Below are 21,805 nucleotides of genomic sequence, written 5' to 3' on the forward strand. Positions count from 1 at the left end.
GCGCGCGGAGGCTTATATAGTACTTATATAGTACGAAAGGACTTTATTAAGGATTAATAAAATAATTTTATATATAACTAATTTCTACTGAATGTTATTGACTTATTTATTCGTAATTATATTGACTTTCTTGTGTTGATATATTAATAAAACAAACGTGCTAGAATTTTCTGTACGTACAGCATACATAGTGGCATGAATCCAAATTTTTGTGGTCTAAACAATTTTTAACTCAGTATCTTTTAATAATTACAATAATTATTAATTGAGTTAGTAGAACATAATTTATATTAGACAGTTTTTGGTGAAATTCGGAATCATGGAAATTGAAAATTTTATAATTTCTTGTAATTGCGCATATTATTAATTAATCTAATTATATTATCTTATATATGCCTTTTTTCCCATTGGTAAAATTTTTATTTGGTGTATTTATATAGTATATAGATATGTTTGGAGAACTTTATTTTTCTTGAAAGCTATTATTTATGTTTTTCTAAACTAATTTTTAAACATTTTTTTTCATTGTGTGAGATTTTAAATATTAATTAAATAATTAGCACCAAGAGTCTTTAGTTTCTAGGTTTTTACTTCTCAAGATCTTGTAGTGCGAATTAATTAATTTCTCAAAAAATGAGGAATTATTCAATTTTATTTATATGTGTATCTATATATATAATGATCACAAATGTTATTTATTATAATCGTTAAATTGTAATCTTATACAATTGTGGGTATATTAATGCTTTAATTATTATATTATGTTTATCAACTTTATCTTTTGTTGATAATAAAATACAATTAGTTATTTTATTTTTTTAACGATATGCAAAAAAGTATTGGTAGCAAGAATAATTGTTCAATTATTTGGAAAAAGTTCAACAACATTTGTTTTCTTCTCTAATAATATTTAAGAATCGTTATTCTAAAATTAAATTTATTAGTCATTGATATTTAGTAGCTAAAACTAATTTTTCGAATTTGAATAAATAACTACAGACATTTTTTTAACGAACTTTGTTAAGGGTTACATCATTGATCACTTTGTAATTATTGTTCTTGGATTGCATTCAAATTGTCTTGGCGTAGGGGAGAATAGGTGCAGTTGTTACAATTTTGATAAAATCAGTTACAGTGATTAGAGCTTAACTCCAATTTGTTTGGTCATACAATTAAATCAAAGGTATATTATCTAGTTTTAAAAGGCCATAATTGATTTAGCTGCTCTATATCTCCCTACTAAAAATAAAATCAGGAATCGTCATGAATGGTCAGAATTTCTGAACATTCCTGAACAGTCTCACCACTTCTGACGTTTTCGAACGTTTCTCACCATTCCTAACCAAATACTTTCCAAGCTCCTCCCACTTTACTCCCACCATTTTCGAAGCTGTGACCATTTCTGAAATTCCTGACCATTTCTGAAATTCTTGACTATTTCTGAAATGTGTTAACACATAACCTATAAAAATTTTGGTACATCTTTCTAATTTTGGTAAAGTCTCATGAAAATTTATATATACATATAAAATCTTTCAAATTTATTTTTTACATTTCAGAATACATTATTCTATTATAAAAATTGTTCTTTTAACTTAACAAAAGCTCTCATTTTTCAAATTGGTATAATTATTGAATTAATTATACAGCAAAAGTAGGTAAATAAATCAAAACATTCGGACCATTCTTTTAACATTATTTAATATATTTATTTAATGTATATTTATAATATATTAATTTAATATATGTATATTTACTTGTAATTATTTAATATAGTTAATTAATAATAAATTTTGTTTCATAATATTAGTAATTTACTATACCAGTCAGTACTTATTATGAGAAGTATTTGCATTATAATTGAAATACATACAGTTATATTTAAATTATTATTAATCATTAATAGAATAATTTCTTACTATAATGATTATTAATAATTTAAATTTAAAATATATAAAAATTTCAATATTGCATTAATAATTCATTATTATTATAAATTATAATGTTAAATTAAATTAATATTAAATACTAAATTCATTTTAAATGCAGATATAATAATAATTATTATTAATCTGTATTCGTATTATAGTTTATGAAACATTCCAAATTGTAAAGTTAAGACTTAATTTATTATTGTTCCGTATGTAAACAAACTGATATTAATTAATAAAATATATTTTTTAAAATTAATTTGTTGCAACTTTTTGGATATTGTTTAAATAAATAAAACAGAAGTGGCTTAAAAATATGGTCAAAAATGAGATACAAATGGTCTCAAATAGTCACCAATTATGGGCGGGGTCAACAAAGAGGAGGGGATAGTAGCAAACTTGTGACCACTTTAAACTTCCTCCTGATCAGTTGTGATAGATTTCTGACGAGATCCATTCAGAATCGTAAGAAAACTGGATTAAAGTGGTCAGGCGGCCTGACCATTTGTCTGACCATTCCTGATTTTATTTTTAGTAGGGCTATTATTTAATCAACTAGAAGCATTTGAGTGACAGCGTGTAAATTGTAACAACTGCACAAAGTGAATGTCGGTTGTTGCAATACCAAGAATCATCTATAACATTTCTAAATTAAATACAAATAATTTTTTATATCAATTTTTATTATTTAATCATAATTTTTGGCTCAACGTAATACAGTACGTGACAGTTCCATAGAGATGGCAGCACTAATATTGTTTCTGTGACGCGCCGAGTCTGATTCGCGCGGTAAAACTCTCAAAATTCAAATTTCAATTGTGAATTTAATATACTTTAGAGTTAATTTTTAGAATTAAATTCTAAGCGGAATCCTCGACGATGAATGTTCGTTTTCCACAACAAAGAGCTAGGAAGCTCAACTCCCGCGGTGAAATATTTGATCTACTGTTTTATCAAATGAAAATGCAAGTTAAAATTAAGGATGATTTGTTTAAAATGAAACTTCTAAGTTCTTATAAATTTATCTTTATTATTATTATCTCAAAGTTAACGTTCTTCCAATTCCGAAGTCGAACAGTATCTGACTTCTCGTTTTCCTCCGAGACCCTACGGTCCCATCCTGGGGGCCTCCGCCCCCATCCCCGAGTGCCAGGAAGGAAGGCGAAAGTACGCCTCCTTTACTCTAATTCGTTAAAAAGAGGAAAAACCCAAAAAGGCGGAAAAAGAAGGTGTTTCAGATTTTTTCTAACTAGTCCATGCAGCAGGGATGACGAAACAAAAGCATCCCCTTTTTATTACTCAGGCAAAAAGGGTCTTGAAATTTTATGGTAACCAGATGAGCGATTTACTCGAATTTCTTTAAGAAGCAATATAACCATAAAAGTGAATTTCTAAAACGTGACAATTAAATAAAACGTGTATTTATTTTTGGTGTTATACCCAAAAATATTCCCAAAAATAATCCCAAAAATATTTATTGGGAAGGATTAAGTTTCGTCACTGCATATGCTCCATTGTATCAGAGTTTATGATTTTTTCCACTTAAAGTTTTACTGTGGGAAAGTAATTTTTTGTCGATTTACCCATGTTGCTTGCCAATATATTTTAGTTAAGGAAAACCCAATAATTTAAATGTTTTATGTTAAATTATTATTTGAATCAAACCGCGCATTCAGTGCTGCCTCTATAGAGAGAGGAGCGTATCACACACATACGTCACAGTTTCGAAATGAAAAAAATTTTAAAAAGTTTTTTTTTATTAATTTTGAAGTCGAATTTAGAAGAAACATGAGAGTTTTCATAAATAATGAGTGTGATTACATTTTTGACAAATATTTTACATTTCAAACGAATCTGCTGAATTTTGGAAAAAATATCCGTTGTCATCAACAGGTACATTTTTTACAAATAATCACTTTATTTTAAAAGAGTATACATTAAATGTGGACAACCAAGGCAGTTTGTTAAAGCTTAATCCTCATAGAAATTGATATTAAAAAATTTACCTACTTTGTTAAGTATAAAGGTCTATTAATTATTTAAAAAATATCAAGCAGAGAAAAATTTACTTTTAGTCTCCAAAAACCAATGTACCTAATTTTTTAATTGTAAAACTTGCATATAATTTTTAAACATATTGCAACAAGTTCATACAAAAAAACTAAACATTTTTCCCTTTGGAGCCCCGTCTCTATAATTTACTGTTTTTGAGATATTCCATTTGTAACAACTGCACAGAGTAACAACAGCACCTGGTCTCCCCTATTTTATAGATTTTTTTAATTATTTAATATCACCATATTTGAAAAAAATTTTATTTGATTCAAATAAACGATTTTTTGTCTGTTATCAAATAAATTATTTCTTGTAGTAAATCATTTTTATTTCAGTCAATTAAATAGTTCAATTCATGTTTGCTTCAAATACTGAAATTATTTCTGTTCAAATACAATTTATTTGATTTCAATAAAAATTATTTGATTATAGTAAATATTTGGAAAGTAAAATAAATATAATTATTTCATAGTAGACAAGTAGTCGATTATTTAAATCAAATAAATTTTTTTACAGTGTATTATATTTTACATATAGGAAAGGATTGTGATTTTCCTTTCTTGTTAACTTGTGTATATATACGAAAATATTCATTCAGCGTACGCAAAAAATATTCTTATGCAACAATATCTATTTTTATAACATTACACACATATTATATAGCGAATTTAAATAATCACGCGAAACGATTTAGGAAACTTGTCATAATTGTCATTCAATATAGCAAACAGTAAGAGAAATCTTAATAATCTTCTGTTATAATACTGTTTTTTAAATTTTTGCATCTGGTTAACTACAGTATTTTTAATTTTTTATAAAAGGTTGAAGCGAAAGGTTGAAAATATTTCACTGTAACAATATTTTACCTGAATCAGCGATAAGTTTCTCTAGAATAGCGAAAGTCTTAACTGATACACTTATAAAAATTTCGCTAATTTGTATAGTTGTTTGAAATAAAACTGTTTTTGCTTGTTAAGCAAAAAAAAATTTGTTAAATTGAATTTTCCAAATTTCATGAAAATAAAAAAAAAATTATTGAATTAATGCAGATAATGTGGCATCGATTTTCTTCTGCTAATTAAGTAAAATAATTTTAGAAGAACAAATAGTATACACTGACCATTTTGGTGGAAGGCTACAGAACTTTACTTTTGGGTTGCTGCGGTACAATTTTGGGTGCGTGACAGTCCAAAAGTTGTTTAGCTGCAAACCAAAGGCGGCATCCCCACTACTTCGGTGAGCTGCTTACCAACATTTTGGACAGTCACGCTCCCAAAATTGTATCACAGCGCACCAGAATCATAGTCACATACGTTGTTCCGCTACAGTTCCAAATGTCTCTCAGTGTAGAAATGTAAAAAAAATTGTATTCGCATTCTTACTTGTCAATGAAACTGCTATTTATTTCAGAATTTTTTTCATTTGTTTCGTCTGATGTTGCATACAAAATTGGGCATTTTCCGCTTTATTGATGAGGGAATCTAATTTATCAATGTGTGATCCAATTTTCTGATTGATATCAATTTTTTTCTGTGACATTGAACTTATTCTTCCACCCTCCCCTAAAGTTGGATCATCTTCAGGATTTTGAGCCGTTGTTTTAGTTTTGTGATTCTTTTCATCGTCTCCTTCCCTTTCCTCTGAATTGCTTGTTTCTTTGTTGGATTTACGAGTTTTGTGCTCAGGTGTGCCTGGTTGTGATTTTGAGCGAACTTTTAATAGTGTCCCCAAACTTCCACACACTGTCTATAATTTAAATTTAGTTTGTATATAATGGGGCAAAATTTCTCAAGATAAAGGTACCAATTTTAAATATATATAAAGATTGTCAAAACAGTGGATATTTGAAAATTTGTTGCTATTGTACAACAGCATTAAACAAACTTTTGATCTCTACACAGAATGCAAGTAATTTCGTAACAATCTTGCAACGAGTTTACCGAGTAAATTTGCTGCAAGCTTTAAATGTCCAATCTATACGAAGCAAGAAGCAAAAATTTACGTTTTCAACTTTCTTAAAATAAGTGGTACGAATCCGACCCCCCATTTTTTGGGGAAAATCACAATAATAAATGAGATATCAAATTATGATAGTAATTTAAAATAAAAATCAACAGTCTGTAATGAACTGTTAAATTATTTTGACTTAATTTAAATACATTTTAGGGCCTTTTTCTAAACATAAAAGAATTAATCATTGGTAACTTTACTCTAAGATTATTTATGTCCAAAAGTTATGTTGAATAGTTCAACTTGAATTAATATTATTACTTTATTTAAATAAATTTTAAGGCCTTTTTTCAAATGGTAATAAATAATTGTTAAAAATTGTTAAACAGTGTCTAAATTTCCAATGTAATAGAAATTGTTTCTATTACAGGTTTTGCCTGTTTCAATTTTCGTCCCATTTCTAATAAAATACAGTCGACATTAAGAAATTAAATTATTTTCACGTTTTATTCAAATGTAAGTTTTCCAAATGAGAAATGATGTCTTTAGTCAAATTATTTAAACTATAAAACTAAAAAAAAAATTTGCAGTCTCTCATTTGGAACTTTTATTGCTCCCCAATTGTCGGCACTGACAGTTGATCACGTGAGCTGACGTCATCTTGCAATGATGAGAGGGTGCCGCCATACAAGCGCTTGCAATATTGAGAGTCTACGAATTCCGAATACATATTGCAAAAACGAGACATGACTGTATATACAAATTTCGTTATTAATTTTTGTCGTCCTTGTACTTAAATACTTCAAAAGATGACGAAAAGTGCACCTTTTCTCAATTCAGTCAGTGTGTGATATGCTTCAAGCTTTAGTTATTTTCGGTTTTGTGCTTAACCCTTTCAGTCCCAGTGGTCGATATATCGACCACCTTTTAAGCCACCGATTTTATTAACATAACTTAAAGGAAAACTTAAAATAATTGCATACTTCTTATTTTTATGCTTCTACAAATAGGGTTTAGTAGTTTTTTTTAACAAATTAATCTATATTATTTATGTTTTTTTGTTATTAACAAACTTATACACGGAAACGCATTATTTCAGGTTAAAATTGACTGTAATCAAATTAAATCAGTAACATATACTTTAAATTATGTTTGTTTTCTAAATTCTCGGGGTTTGCTGAATATTAATCTAAAATTAGATATGCAAATTCAAAATTATGTATCCAATATTACGGACAAAAATTAAAAATTAAACAAAATTTGCTTGAAAATTGTCTCTCGGGGGTTTATGGGGTCGCTGATTACGAATCTAAAGTCAGTTTTTTTAAAATGTCAAAATAGTGGATCCATAAATCCATATGGCGGACATAAAAAGATACGAATTTGGAAACACCCTCCTTTTTTTAAAGTTAGAAAAACTAACTTCAGATTCGTAATCAGTGATCCCAAAAACCCCCGAGTGACAACTTTCAAGTAAAATCAAATAATTTTTAATTTTATAGTCCGCCATATTGAATCCGCCATTTTGAATTTTGAAAAACTGACTCCAGATTTGTAATCAGCGACCCCAAAAACTACCGAGTGACAATTTTCAAGTAAATTTGTGTTATTTTTAAATTTTGTCGGCCATATTGGATCTGCAATTTTGATTTTTGAAAAACTGACTCCAGATTTGTAATCAGCGACCCCATAAAACCCCCGAGTGACAACTTTCAAGTAAAATCAAATAATTTTTAATTTTATAGTCCGCCATATTGACTCCGCCATTATGAATTTTCAAAATTTTGAAAATCTGATTCCAGATTCGTAATCAGCGATCCCAAAAACCATAGGTACTATACCTATTGTAGATATTTTTCAATTGTCCTAATTATGGGACTTAAAGGGTTAAAGGACTTCAGCTAAATATCAATCCTTTCGCCGAAAGTAAAGTAAACGGGACTCGACAAATATATTGTAAACTTAAGACTGAACTTCTGTGAAATTTCCGATTTTCCTCACATTTTCCTCACTTAGATTTTAACACGTGCCTCGTGTCTGAAATTTTAATTGATTCTTTATGTTTAATTGATAAAACTAAAGATAACTCCCTGTGGAATTCTGGAGTGAGTGTTAGTGAATTTTTCTGTGATTTGTTTTCCCATCGATTCCCTATAAGTGAAAAAAAAGATAAAGTAACCAATTCAAATAGAAAATTTGCATATGGAGGATTTTTGGTGACGCTGAATTAATTCCCAAAAGTGAACACACCGTGGTGCTAAAATCGTGAAGATCAAGAGAAATTGTTCTAAGTACCTCACAGTGCGCAAGATCAGTTTACCCTTCTATCAAAATTGTCAACGTCCCAAGACTTGAAGTAAGCCCCAAAAATGGATGGAGGGGCAGTGTTGGACCCCACCACTTTGAAGGTGTCAATCCTTAAAGAGGTAGCAAGAAAGTTAGGGGTAGCGACTTATGGAACAAAGGCGGAAATAATCAGAAGACTACAGGAGGCCGATCCAGTTGACCAGTGTTATGAACATGCTGTTCGACTCTTGAACAACAGTCATGAGACAGAGTATGATGATGAAGAAGATAGAAACAACGGAGATGCTTTAATTAATACTATTGAAGCAGGGGGGTCGACTATTACGGAAAAAAACACTCATTTCAGAATAAAGGGATAACTCGAATGATCGAGATAGATACCCACATAGCACAATAGTATGAGGTAAGGTTATGTTGAGTACTAATCGTAAGGCTCATAAGGTTACACGATATTGCTGTGGTAGACCTGAGGTGAACTAAAAACTTCCGCCATGGAGGTAAGGTTACATGTTAGGGTGTGGTAAGTATATATGATAAGGCTATGGTAACCTTACACGTTAAGGTTGAGATAACCTTACACGTTAAGGTTGATGTAACCTTACACGTTAAGGTTGAGGTAATCTTACACGTTAAGGTTGAGGTAACGTTACATGTTAAGGTTGAGGTAAGGTTATATGTCAAGGTTAAGGTAAGGTAATTAATAAGTTGTAAGGTTAAGGTAAGGTTGTGATAAGTTTACCAGTTATGGAAAATATTGACAAAATAATTAATAATATAATAAATAAATATTAAATTAAAAAGTTAAGTTTGTTACCTACTCTTCTCTATTTTGGAAACCTGACATGAAGCAGAAAATTTTGAAAACAAATTTGGGGGGACTGGGATTCGAACCCGGGATCGACGCGCATAAACCAATCATTCTAACTAACTGAGCTAAGTACAGAACTGTCAGAAGGAAAATCAATTTTGCCTTTAAGGTGAACCAAGAATATGATTAACTCCTTAAAGGAAAATTAATTTTCTTGCTACCAGTTCTCCACTTAGCTCAGTTAGTTAGGATGTTAGGTTTATGCGCGTCGATCCCGGGTTCGAATCCCAGTCCCCCCAAATTTGTTTTCAAAATTTTCTGCTTCTTGCCAGGTTTCCAAAATAGAGAAGAGCAACAAACTTAACTTTCTAATTTAATATTTATTTATTATATTATTAATTATTTTGTCAATATTTTCCATAACTGGTAAACTTATCACAACCTTACCTTAACCTTACCTCAACCTTACAACTTAATAATTACCTTACCTCAACCTTGACATATAACCTTAACTCAACCTTAACGTGTAAGGATACCTCAACCATAACGTGTAAGGTTACATCAACCTTAACGTGTAAGGTTACCCCTATTGAAAATCCCCATATGGGAAACCACATGGGAAACCACATGGGATCCTATGTCAAAAACCATGTAAAACCCTACTTTCATGAAGGAAACCACGTGGTTTACCATGTGGTTTCCCATGTCAAACCATATGGGAAATTGAGACAGGATTTTAGTTAGGAATAGACATGGGGAATTTGAACAGTTCATCTATGCATAAAACCATATCAAATCCCACATGTTTTTCCCAGTCAAATCCTAAACCGAATCCCATGTGAAAAACAGTATCATTTATTTATAATTATTTTCCCAAGTCAATCCCCAAGTGAAAAACAGTATCATTTATTTATAATGATTTTCCCATGTCAAATCCTAAACCAAATCCCATGTGAAAAACATTATCCGCCTTATTGAATATCCCTACATGGGAATCCACTTGGGATTTTACAAGGGATTTCACATAGGATTTTATATGGGAATTGACATAGCATTTCATGCAAGATTTCACCTAGGATTTAATGAGATATCACATAGTATTTTATTAAAGATCCAATGAAGAAATTTTCAAAGGATTAAAAATTATTTAATAAAAAATTAAATAATAAATAGTATTAGTGTTACAAATCATCAAAAAAGTAAAAAAACGATCATTTGAAACACGTCCTCTCTGCTACAGGTTCTCAGCTTTTATATACTTCCAGAATCGTCTCAACAGCGAGAGAAGTCACTTTCGCCACCTAGCGGTGAAAGTATAGGAGCGACAGTAATCTTTAACATTACTAAGGAAACCATGTGGAATACCACGTAGGATTCCATGTGGTTTCCTACGTGGGGATTTACATGGGATTTTACTTAGGAATTCATTTGGGAATTTATTTCTACTTAAATTCCTAAGTAAAATCCCATGTAAATCCCCACGTAGGAAACCACATGGAATCCTACGTGGTATTCCACATGGTTTCCTTAGTAATGTTAAAGATTACTGTCGCTCCTATACTTTCACCGCTAGGTGGCGAAAGTGACTTCTCTCGCTGTTGAGACGATTCTGGAAGTATATAAAAGCTGAGAACCTGTAGCAGAGAGGACGTGTTTCAAATGATCGTTTTTTTACTTTTTTGATGACTTGTAACACTAATACTATTTATTATTTAATTTTTTATTAAATAATTTTTAATCGTTTGTAAATTTCTTTATTGGATCTTTATTAAAATACTATGTGATATCTCATTAAATCCTAGGTGAAATATTGCATGAAATGCTATGTCAATTCCCATATAAAATCCTATGTGAAATCCCTTGTAAAATCCCAAGTGGATTCCCATGTAGGGATATTCAATAAGGCGGATAATGTTTTTCACATGGGATTTGGTTTAGGATTTGACATGGGAAAATCATTATAAATAAATGATACTGTTTTTCACTTGGGGATTGACTTGGAAAAACAATTATAAATAAATGATACTGTTTTTCACATGGGATTCGGTTTAGGATTTGACTGGGAAAAACATGTGGGATTTGATATGGTTTTATGCATAGATGAACTGTTCAAATTCCCCATGTCTATTCCTAACTAAAATCCTGTCTCAATTTCCCATATGGTTTGACATGGGAAACCACATGGTAAACCACGTGGTTTCCTTCATGAAAGTAGGGTTTTACATGGTTTTTGACATAGGATCCCATGTGGTTTCCCATATGGGGATTTTTAATAGGGACATCAACCTTAACGTGTAAGGTTACCATAGCCTTATCATATATACTTACCACACTCTAACATGTAACCTTACCTCCATGGCGGAAGTTTTTTGTTCACCTCAGGTCTACCACAGCAATATCGTGTAACCTTATGAGCCTTACGATTAGTACTCAACATAACCTTACCTCATACTATTGTGTTATGTGGGTAGAATATGGAACGAGAAATTGATCTACTGAATCGGGAACGCAACTTACTGTCAAGGGAACTGGAGCTCGCCAGACGTGAATTGGCACTCGCACGAGATGAATCTTCTCGGTCAGAGATACCTCAACTCGTGCGTCATGTCAGTGTTAATTCTCTTAAGGACCTTATAAGCGATATCGAAGAGCAATACTTACTTCTCTGTAGAACTTACGAATTGGACGACGCTCACAAGAGACTCCTCATGGGAACCAAGCTTAAAGGAAAAGCCTTAAAATGGCTTCATTCGAGAGTGGAATTTATAAATATACCAATGAAGAATCTGCTTATGGAGATGTCAGCCATGTTTGACAATCGACGGAGTCGATTGCTTCTTCGAAAAAAATTGAGAGTAGGACATGGAAGCCTTCTTAAACTTTTAACAACTACTTTCATGAGAAGTTGATTCTCGCCAATGCAGTACCCATAGATAAAGATGATCTAACAAAATATATTATTGATGGGGCCGATTTTTGGGAAAATTAAATATTAATTATCAAAAAATTAGGGTCAATTTTTAAAATAGTAAAAAATAAAATTTACCATTGGAAAGAGGACGAAAAAACCTTTCAGAAACATATTCTACAAAATTTTTCCCAATACAAATATGTTCAGAAAAAATTCACAAATTAGCCGGTGTTAACAAAATTGGTAAAATTGACCCCCCCTCTACCCCCTCAAAATTTTCGAAAAAGTTCAACTTGATAGAACAACTGAATCTAATGTTTTTGTAGCGTAATGTCCCTTTCGACGTGAAGAATCACACTCATATAAGCAAATAAGCACACCCCACACGAATTTTCATAAAACAGACAACTTTAACCCTTCTCAGGGTAGTTAGGAAGTTTAAGGGGGGAAGAAGAAGATAAATTTATTTTTTGTATTGTTTTTCAGTTTCAGTGCCTCACAAAACAGAGGATCAGACACCGCACTCGAATTTTCGTGAAAATGCGAATTTCAACCCACACCCTGGGGGTGTTAAGGGGGCTTTAGGGGGTTAAGGGAGGGAAGAATTGGTTTTTGGTAGTCCTTTTTGGTTTCAGCGACCCAGAAAACGTAGGTTTAGACAGCACTCGACTTTTCGTGAAAAATCGAATTTCATCCCCCACCCTGGGGGTGCTGAGGGAGGGAAGAATTTGTTTTTGGTAGTCTTTTTTGGTTTTAGCGACCCAAAAGACATAGGAATAAACACTCTACTCGACTTTTTTTTAAACTGAAATTCCAACCCCAAGGAGCAGGTGTAAGGGGGTGGTAGTGGGAAAATGGCCGATGAAAAAAAATTTTCATGGTCATATTCGGTTTCAGCGATCCCAAAAACATGGGGATAGGGGGGTGTGACCTCTGGGTTTTGACTTTTTTTTGTGTGCCTGTATGCTTTTAATCCACAAAGATTTATATAGTTTATAATTTTTTTTTGGAACGTAACGCAATATTGTTATAACAAAATTTGAATTTAAACAATAAATAAATAAATTTCTTTCATTCAAATGTTAAAAAATTTGCAAAAATAAATCGCCCCGTATTTCAAAGATTTTAAATATCATTCTATTTTTTAATCCTTACCCGAGTCGAACTTTTAGACCTGCTTACCTCCTGGTAAGTATAATTTAACCCTAACCTGCACCAAAGAAACCCTTGGTGTTCTTTTTCCTCCTGCGTAAGTTCTATTTAACTCTGACAACTCCTTTTTAAGTCCTAATTGAACCTTAAACTCTGTATTGCTTCTACTACATTCTTACAATAGCAAATGTTACGCGCGGAACGAGATATTCAACTTATTATTGTTATGGAAATTACAAATTTTTTTATTTTGAAAATTTTACGAAAGAATTCAATTATTTTCTAAAACGTTTATAACTCCTTCCGAAAAATTCAATTATTTTTATAAATAGTAAAATTCTCCGCAAGAATTCAATTCATTTTATAAATACAGTCGAACCTGGATAAGTGAACATGCACTTTTTTATTATTATATTGTTTATTTACTCTCCCTGCATCCGCAGGGTTCGAGACTCCCAAAAACATACATTAATCAACTTAGTCTATTTTTACAAATATTCTTACAACTGAAATACAACTCATACAACTTAACCTATCGCAACTTAACATATCCTCAACTTAACCTACTCGCATCTCTCTCAACCTCTCAATTCGCCAGTGCCGGGCTTCCGTTTCCAGATCCTTTTATGCCCATGCTGGATCGTCTCATCTCGCCCACCCCTCTTTTTTACTTTAACCCTATTTCCACCTTCAACCAATCCATTCGATACCATACTCTCTCCATTTACTCTATCATGCTCCTTATGCTTCAATCACTCCACCCGTATCCTCCCTCACACAATACCTTACACCATCCACCCAAATACAATATTTACTCATTTTACCTGCTTCCCATTCACTCTCTCAATCCACGCTCTTTCTCTCAATAACCACATCATTCTTCTCTCTCTCCAGCTTCTATCCTCATCTATTCTTATCACACTTCCTTTCAGTCTTCCTTTAACACTTATCACATCCATTTTCTCTTTCTCACTACCCAACTCCACCAGCCATAACTTTGGTACACCATTCTCACCCATTCCTATCGCTTTCACTGTTTTAACACTTACACTGACTCCCACCCGCGCCAACACTTTTTCCACCTCTCTCTTACCCTCAAACACCTCTACATTCATGCCTCTGATCACTACATTCTTTTTCCTTTTTTTCTGCTCCACTACATCCACTCGTCTTAATAAATCTCCCATTTTCCACTTCAACCTGTCATAATCACTTCCATCAACTTTCTCTATTCCATTCGCTTCCCTTACAAATTTTTCTAATCCATTCATTCTTCTCCACATACTCTCCTTTTCCTTTTTCCATTTACTATCCCATTCATTCCACATTTCCTGCAATTTCTCCAACCTCTCTTCAATATCCACTATCTCTTTGTCCCTTGATTTCCCATCCTCACATATATCCATCAAATTTCCCTTCACTCTCTTAGCTCCTTCATCCATCGCATTCTTCAACATCCATACTAATTCTAACAAATCCATACAATCCTCACACGTCATCTTTTTTCCATTCTTTCCTATTCCTCGCGCCTCTTTCTCCCTCTCACTTCCACTACTTGAGTCAGACTCAGCCATTCCAGAAACCTACCTTATCACTCAAAATTTTCTACTGTCTCTCTCTCCTCTCTCACTTCATGCAACCTAACCTCACAATACACACTTCTCTTTTTTACTTTTTTTATCACTCACACAGTCACTGCTCTATGCAAACACACTTTTCCTTTACACTATCGTAAAATCCACTACACGCTTAACACTCTACACTACCCACCCTTCCCCAGTGAGAAATTTCTCACCGGTCCAATATCGGTCCAATATTGGGAGCCAAGAGACCGATCATCGGTCCAATAAAGGCTTCCAATATTGGACCAATATGGGCTGATGCTTGGGATGTAACGGCATCGCCAATCATCGGTTGTCAATATTGGTCCAATATTGGCCGAATATTGGCAACCAAGAGAAAAAAATTTTTTTAAATAAATTTTTTTTAATTAAATAATAATAATAAAAAATTAATGTTTATAATTTTTGTTTAATATATTTATTTGTTTAATTATTTATTTTTAATAATTCATGTAAATAATAAATAATTTATTATTTATAAATTATAATTATTTAAAAATGCAGCAGCTATTAGAAAATAGCATTCTGCAAAAAAATTCTATCATTGAAAAATCAATGATAGGCGAGAGAAATCCGCGTCTTTAAATAGATTCGCAGATGATAGACAAGAGATATCCGCGTCATTAAACGGATTCGCAGATATACTCTGGTCTCGCGACGAATCTCTCGATACTTATATACACTGGAGTCGCCGTGTCAGTTGCGAGAACGGTTACAGCGTCCCTCTTGCGGCAGAGATAAGAATTGTCACGTAAACTGCTAAATCGCTTTACCGACCGCCTTATTATACCCGCAGTTTACGTGACAATTCTTATCTCCGCCGAAAGAGGGACGCTGTAACCGTTCTCGCAACTGACACGGCGACTCGAGTGTATATAAGTATCGAGAGATTCGTCGCGAGACCAGAGTATATCTGCGAATCCGTTTAATGACGCGGATATCTCTTGTCTATCATCTGCGAATCTATTTAAAGACGCGGATTTCTCTCGCCTATCATTGATTTTTCAATGATAGAATTTTTTTGCAGAATGCTATTTTCTAATAGCTGCTGCATTTTTAAATAATTATAATTTATAAATAATAAATTATTTATTATTTACATGAATTATTAAAAATAAATAATTAAACAAATAAATATATTAAACAAAAATTATAAACATTAATTTTTTATTATTATTATTTAATTAAAAAAAATTTATTTAAAAAAATTTTTTTCTCTTGGTTGCCAATATTCGGCCAATATTGGACCAATATTGACAACCGATGATTGCCGATGCCGTTACATCCCAAGCATCAGCCCATATTGGTCCAATATTGGGAGTCAATCGGCGCCCAGCACGGCAACCAATATTGGACCGATATTGGACCGATTAAAGTCTATTGGCAATTTCTCACTGGGTCTTTTCATCACCAAAATTTGTTTGAAAACTCTTTACTCTTTTTAAACGCGTGTATACCGAAACGGTTCCGGAAGCCACTTTTTTATTATTAATTTATAAATATTATTTTTAACTGAAATGTTTTGACATTTTTTTAAATAATAAAAATATTAATTTATGAATATTTATAGGTTATTATTATATTATTAATATTGTTCATATTATTATTAAACAATTTATATATTTGATGTATTAGTGTCAATAAATGCTTTATTGAATCACTCAACAAGTCACTGAAAATAAAGCGTCTGTGTTCAGTTAGGTTCCGTAGCATAGTGGTTAGGGCGTTAGTTTCGTAGGTCGCAGGGTCAAGTCTCGCGTGCGTTAGATTTTATTTATTTCGAAGGTTTGCGTTTATTCCGATTTTTCTATATTGTATAGGTATAAGTATGCAATTTAATGATTATATACACCGTTAAATAATTTAATTAACAAATATTTAATTTAAATTTTTTTTTTATTTATATATGAACTCTCTAAATCTGAATATGTGAAAATTCACATATTTGTACGTTATAAGTCGTCTTCTCGATCAATAAGTGCATATACACTTATAATAAGTGAAATTTCACTCAGAATAAGTGAAAAATTCACTTATTTATAAGTGTATATGCACTTATTGATCGAGAGGACGACTTATAACGTACAATAAGTGAAATTTCACATATTCAGATTTAGAGAGAAGGGATATGTATTAATACCCACATATATATACTAACATTATTTATGAATTCGCTATTGGTCACGATTAAATTAAAAAAATGTAAAATCATTAAATAATAATGTCATTTATTAATAATTAAACTTATTATAAAAATTAGTTAAAAATGATCTCAAATATGCAATGAGCAGTTTTTCCAGGGTTTTGGGAGAGGGAAGAATTCTGTAAGTAAGGGTTAAGCAGTATTTAATAAGGTTCTAGGAACACCTGCTTTCCCCCTTTTACCATCTAAATTTGTCGCTAACCAGGGGTTTGCAGGAGGTAATCAGAGTTAACTTGCAATGCAAATAAACTCTGTTTTCATCCTATTACGTCCTTAAAAACCCTCAGTTTTAAGGATGTAAGCAGGTCTAAAAGTTCGACTTCTTGTCACCTATTTTTAGAAAATATCTCACCTTTTCACCTATATTTCAAAGAAAAAATTTACTGTCATTCCTGTTTACTTTAAGACTAAAGAAAAGAAAAAATGTCAGGAATATTTTTAATTTTAAAAAAGGGTTAAATTTTGAAGATTTCAAATATTTTTTGTCAGAAATTATTTAAAATATTAAAATTTTTTGTGATATTACTTTGACATTTAGTAATATAGAAATTACCTTGAACCTGTTGATTTTTTTCTGTGTGGCTGAAAGAATACTATTTAATTCATCTAATCCACCGCCTACTCGTTTCGTACTCTCATCCGTTTCATCCAATTCCTGATTTCAAAAATTCATATGCAAAAAAAGAGAGAAAAACGATATTTAATGAAATAATATGTACTTATAAATTTAAAAAAAATTTTTTGTCAATAATATTTGTTTAAAAATGAAATTGAAACATTGATTTCAAATCTAAAAAATTTTATAATTTATAAGAGATGATGAAAATCTTGAATTATTTGGTTATTTGTTTTTATCGATTTTAAATTTTAAATGATTATTTTTGGGTAATTTTTTCAGTTGCAGAAGGGTATTGATAAAAATTGAATAATTTACATGTGCTTTTGCAATATCTGAATTTTCTTCTTGTTCGTTATTTCTTTTTTGAGCCTCTTCACTATTGGCCCATTCTTCTTGAGATGGGGTTGGTAATCCTAGTAATTCGGCTCTTTGACATGCATATTGATAATCTTCGGACATGTTCTTTATTTCACTAATTGATAATTATATCTAAAAATTAAATTCTAAGGGAGAATTTTGTTTAGAGACGAAAATAATTTAATCACACTTGATGAATTTCTTTGAATTAGCACTACACGACGATTGCAAAAAGAATCCATATTGAAGTCACTTTTGCGCAAACTCTAGTTGAAAACGTGCTTACGCACAGATTCAATACCGATAATCTTCTTAATTGAGCTGATATGGTGAAATTTATATGATTTCTGACACTAGTGAAAACCTATTAAAATAGGAAAAAACATTTCATGCAGATTTTTAAATTTTCTATTTATTAAGAATTTTTAAAATTTTTTTTCATTTGTACGTCTTTTTTACTACTTTTTGAGATTAAAAAACTTTCACGAATTAAAAAAAAATTTTATTAACTTCAAAAAACATGTAAATATGTTTTTATTATTCACTTAATTTGAAAAATTATTTGTATTTCTCTGTTGAATTTATATAGTATATTACATAATATCTTCAGGTACAAAAAAAAAAATCTTTTAATAAAAATAAATTACTTCAAAATTAAATTGATCTTAGTAATGATTCTTTCAGAAAATTTATCATCAAATATTAAATTAAAATAGTTAATACTTAATACAGACTAAAGCACAAGAGGGGGAGGGATATAAAAGGCTTTACACGCGGTACTAGTATAGTACGAATACAGTAACCGTACGATAAACTAAATTACAAAAACCTTCAGTACACCATACTATTATCGTGCTCGTATTATAAGAGCATAAGCATACTGGTACGACATACTAGTACAGTACCAGTACGACTAATACGCCATAGTCGTATTGTACATGCATCGTACTAGTACGCTGGTTATCTGTATATATATATATAGGGAAGAGTGGTCCTAAGTTGGCCGTGGGCCTAAGTTGGCCACCCTGCATTTCTCAGAGATGGTATACTGGACGAATCTATAATTTTGTGGTATGATAAATTAATAAACCATGATATAATTTATGGACCTAATTATAATCTAAGATTCTTCTACGGATTATGAGGACAATAATATTGTTTAAGATCAAAAAAATTTAATTTTTCTTGTTTTTTCGAAAGCAGCTACAAGAGATAAATAATTAAAAATTTGTAAATAAGTGTGTGCGCTAGTTCCTTTATTTAATGTTGTAATAAGAGGTTCTGTTGATTTTTTAATTAAATTTTTTTTATTAGGGTAAGGGAGGGTGGTCCCATACCGACCCCCTAAAGTGCAAAGGCTAAAAATGTGCCAAAAATGTGTTTCTTTGTCTTCGTCAAAATTTTTTTGAGTAAAGGAACTATTTTTCAATGTTTTCTGACGATTGCCGAGGTTTCTGATTGTCATTAATAAAAGATCTAAAGAAAAAGCGAAAATTTACGTTTTTAACTTTTTCAAAATGGGTGGTCCGAAACCGACCCCCCATTTCTTTGGGGGAAATCTCAAGAATAATCAAGATATCAAATTCTGATAGTAATTAAAATAAAATTCAACAGTCTTTAATGAACTGTTAAATTATTTTTACTTCATTTAAATACATTTTTGGACCTTTTTCTGAACAAAAAGGAAAATAAATGAATCATTAGTAACTTTACTCTGAGATTATTTATGTCTTTAAGTTATGTTGACATAGTTAAACTTGAATTAATATTATTACTTTATTTAAATAAATTTTAAGGCCTTTTTTAAAATGATAATAAATATAAATTGTCAAACAGTGTCTAAATTTCCAATATAATAGCAGCAATGGTTTTGCCTGTTTTAATTTTCGCCCTATTTCTAGTAAAATCTATACGAATTTTGTTATTAATTTTTTTTTCGTTTTTGTATTTAACTGCTTCCAAAGATGTCGAAAAGTACACCTTTTCTTAATTCATATCGCCTTGTCAAGAACATTTTACAACTGACAATGAATAAAATATTTAACCAAAAGAGAATTAAAGTTAAGTAATAAGTGCTGTGATTGTTAGTAAAATATTTTATAAATTCCTAAAAAATAAAAGTAAATATGCAAAACCTATCCCCACTTCATGTAAACAATAAGGAAGAAGAGAATAAACAATTACAATGTAAAAATATGGGGGTCGGGTTGGGACCACCCCTTGGGGGTCGGTTTCGGACCACCCCCACTATTTTCACAAAATATTTTGCCAATCACTTATATCAATGGAATCAATTTAATTTGAATGTTGTGCGTTGAAGTTAAGGTCATACACAATCAAAATTAATTTCGTAAAAATTTTCCTGTATTCAAAAAACACTGTTAGCTCGAATTCCGTATAGGTCAAAAATTAATTTAAACAATGCTAAAAACTAATATTGCTTGAATCTTCAAAATGAAATCAAACGCATTGATAAAACCTGTGGCCCAGTTGTTGGTGTTGTGAAAGTGTTCGACTGATGGTACTGACGAATTTTTTAGTGGTACCATCTTCAAGAAACATAGGGGGGTCGGTATGATACGAAGGGTCGGTATGAGACCACCCTCCCCTAATAATTTGAAACTTGTAAAAATCTACAGTAGTCCTAAGTTGGCCACCTATTGTTTTTGTTTGTTTTTATTTCTTTTACTTCTTTTTTGTGTTTTTTTTTGAGAAAGACGTAAAAACATTAGAAAAGACATAGTACAAAAACGCCTGTCTCCACAGCCATCCACCACTGCAAATAAATGAAATAAAATAATGCTTCATTTTCTAAACAAAAATAGTTAAATAATGCGTTTTTATTCTCCTAAATGTATCAAATTTGTAAAATTTCTGCGTAATTCAAAAGAATATGCATTTCTTCCTTATACACAAGCAAAAAAAGTGGTGGCCAACTTAGGACCGCTATTTCTGAAATGTCCAAAAATGCAGCTTTTAACTATTTATTGTATTAAGACTACAAAAGCCATTCTATAACGTTCTAAATACCACAAAATTATAGCAAAACGATCTCTGAACACTAATATATACTTGCCGAGGTGATTAAATTTCATTTTGTTACTATTTTCGACCAATTTGCTTAGGCGGTCAACTTAGGACCACTCTCCCCTATATATATATATATATATATATATATATATATATATATATATATATATATATATATATATATATATATATATATATATATATATATATACTAGGGGGGCTTCGCCCCCCTGCGCGTCAACCCCCTATCTCTATTTTTATATTTATTTTAATTTTTATAAATTTAAAGTAATTTTTTCTTAATATCAATGCATCTTAATAAATTGCATACAATACATGACAAAATACACATAGATAGATATATATACATAGATATACACATAGACCTTTTTTATCTATATGTCAAAAATTAGATTAAACTTTGACATATATTTTGACCCATTTTAACCTATAGGTTAAAAAGACGTTAAATTTTAAATAGATTTTGACGTATCGTAGATACGTTTATTGTCCTTTATTGTCCCTTTTTAAGTTGTAGTTAAATAAAAGTCAAATTACACATAGATTATGACGTAACTAAATGAGGGAGTAAAAATAAAACGTCAAAATTAGGTCAAAATTATAGGTGTAAGAGCAAACACAATTTTAAAATTACCTTACATTGTTAGGTCAGATGCCAAACTTCACCTCATCATTAAGTCTGTGCGCAGAAATTGTTTGACAAATTTTGACGTCTATGTCAAAGCTGCCCTCAAACTTGACCTAAATTTTGAGGGTAGCGGGAATTCTTTGTCAAATTTTGATGTGTAGGTCAAAACTGCCCTCAAAATTGACCTAAATTTTGAGGGTAGCGGAAATTG

At 31.1% G+C, this 21,805-nt stretch overlaps 1 protein-coding gene across 1 annotated transcript; it reads right to left on the bottom strand.

Moving 5' to 3' along the window:
* Nucleotides 1–4,617: 4,617 nt before the first annotated feature.
* LOC122510545 lies at nt 4,618–18,142 on the bottom strand. Its single transcript, XM_043625296.1, has 3 exons — nt 17,874–18,142; nt 17,493–17,594; nt 4,618–5,732 (listed from the first exon to the last, which is right to left on the bottom strand). The coding sequence occupies exons 1-3, from the start codon at nt 18,015–18,017 to the stop codon at nt 5,388–5,390; spliced, it is 591 nt and encodes a 196-aa protein (XP_043481231.1). The 5' UTR covers nt 18,018–18,142; the 3' UTR covers nt 4,618–5,387.
* Nucleotides 18,143–21,805: the final 3,663 nt, after the last annotated feature.

Source organism: Leptopilina heterotoma, unplaced genomic scaffold (genome assembly GCF_015476425.1).
Source record: "Leptopilina heterotoma isolate Lh14 unplaced genomic scaffold, ASM1547642v1 Lhet_70, whole genome shotgun sequence".
Classification (NCBI taxonomy): Eukaryota; Metazoa; Arthropoda; class Insecta; order Hymenoptera; family Figitidae; genus Leptopilina; species Leptopilina heterotoma.

Bases quoted from the DNA above. Each gene is read 5' to 3' on its own strand.
- LOC122510545 (XM_043625296.1), bottom strand. From the start codon at position 18,017: ATGTCCGAAGATTATCAATATGCATGTCAAAGAGCCGAATTACTAGGA. The intron at 17,595-17,873 runs GTAAATTATTCA...TTTTGAAATCAG, and splicing joins CAGATATTGCAAAAGCACAT to GAATTGGATGAAACGGATGA. The intron at 5,733-17,492 runs GTAATTTCTATA...TTTAAATTATAG, and splicing joins AAAAAATCAACAGGTTCAAG to ACAGTGTGTGGAAGTTTGGG.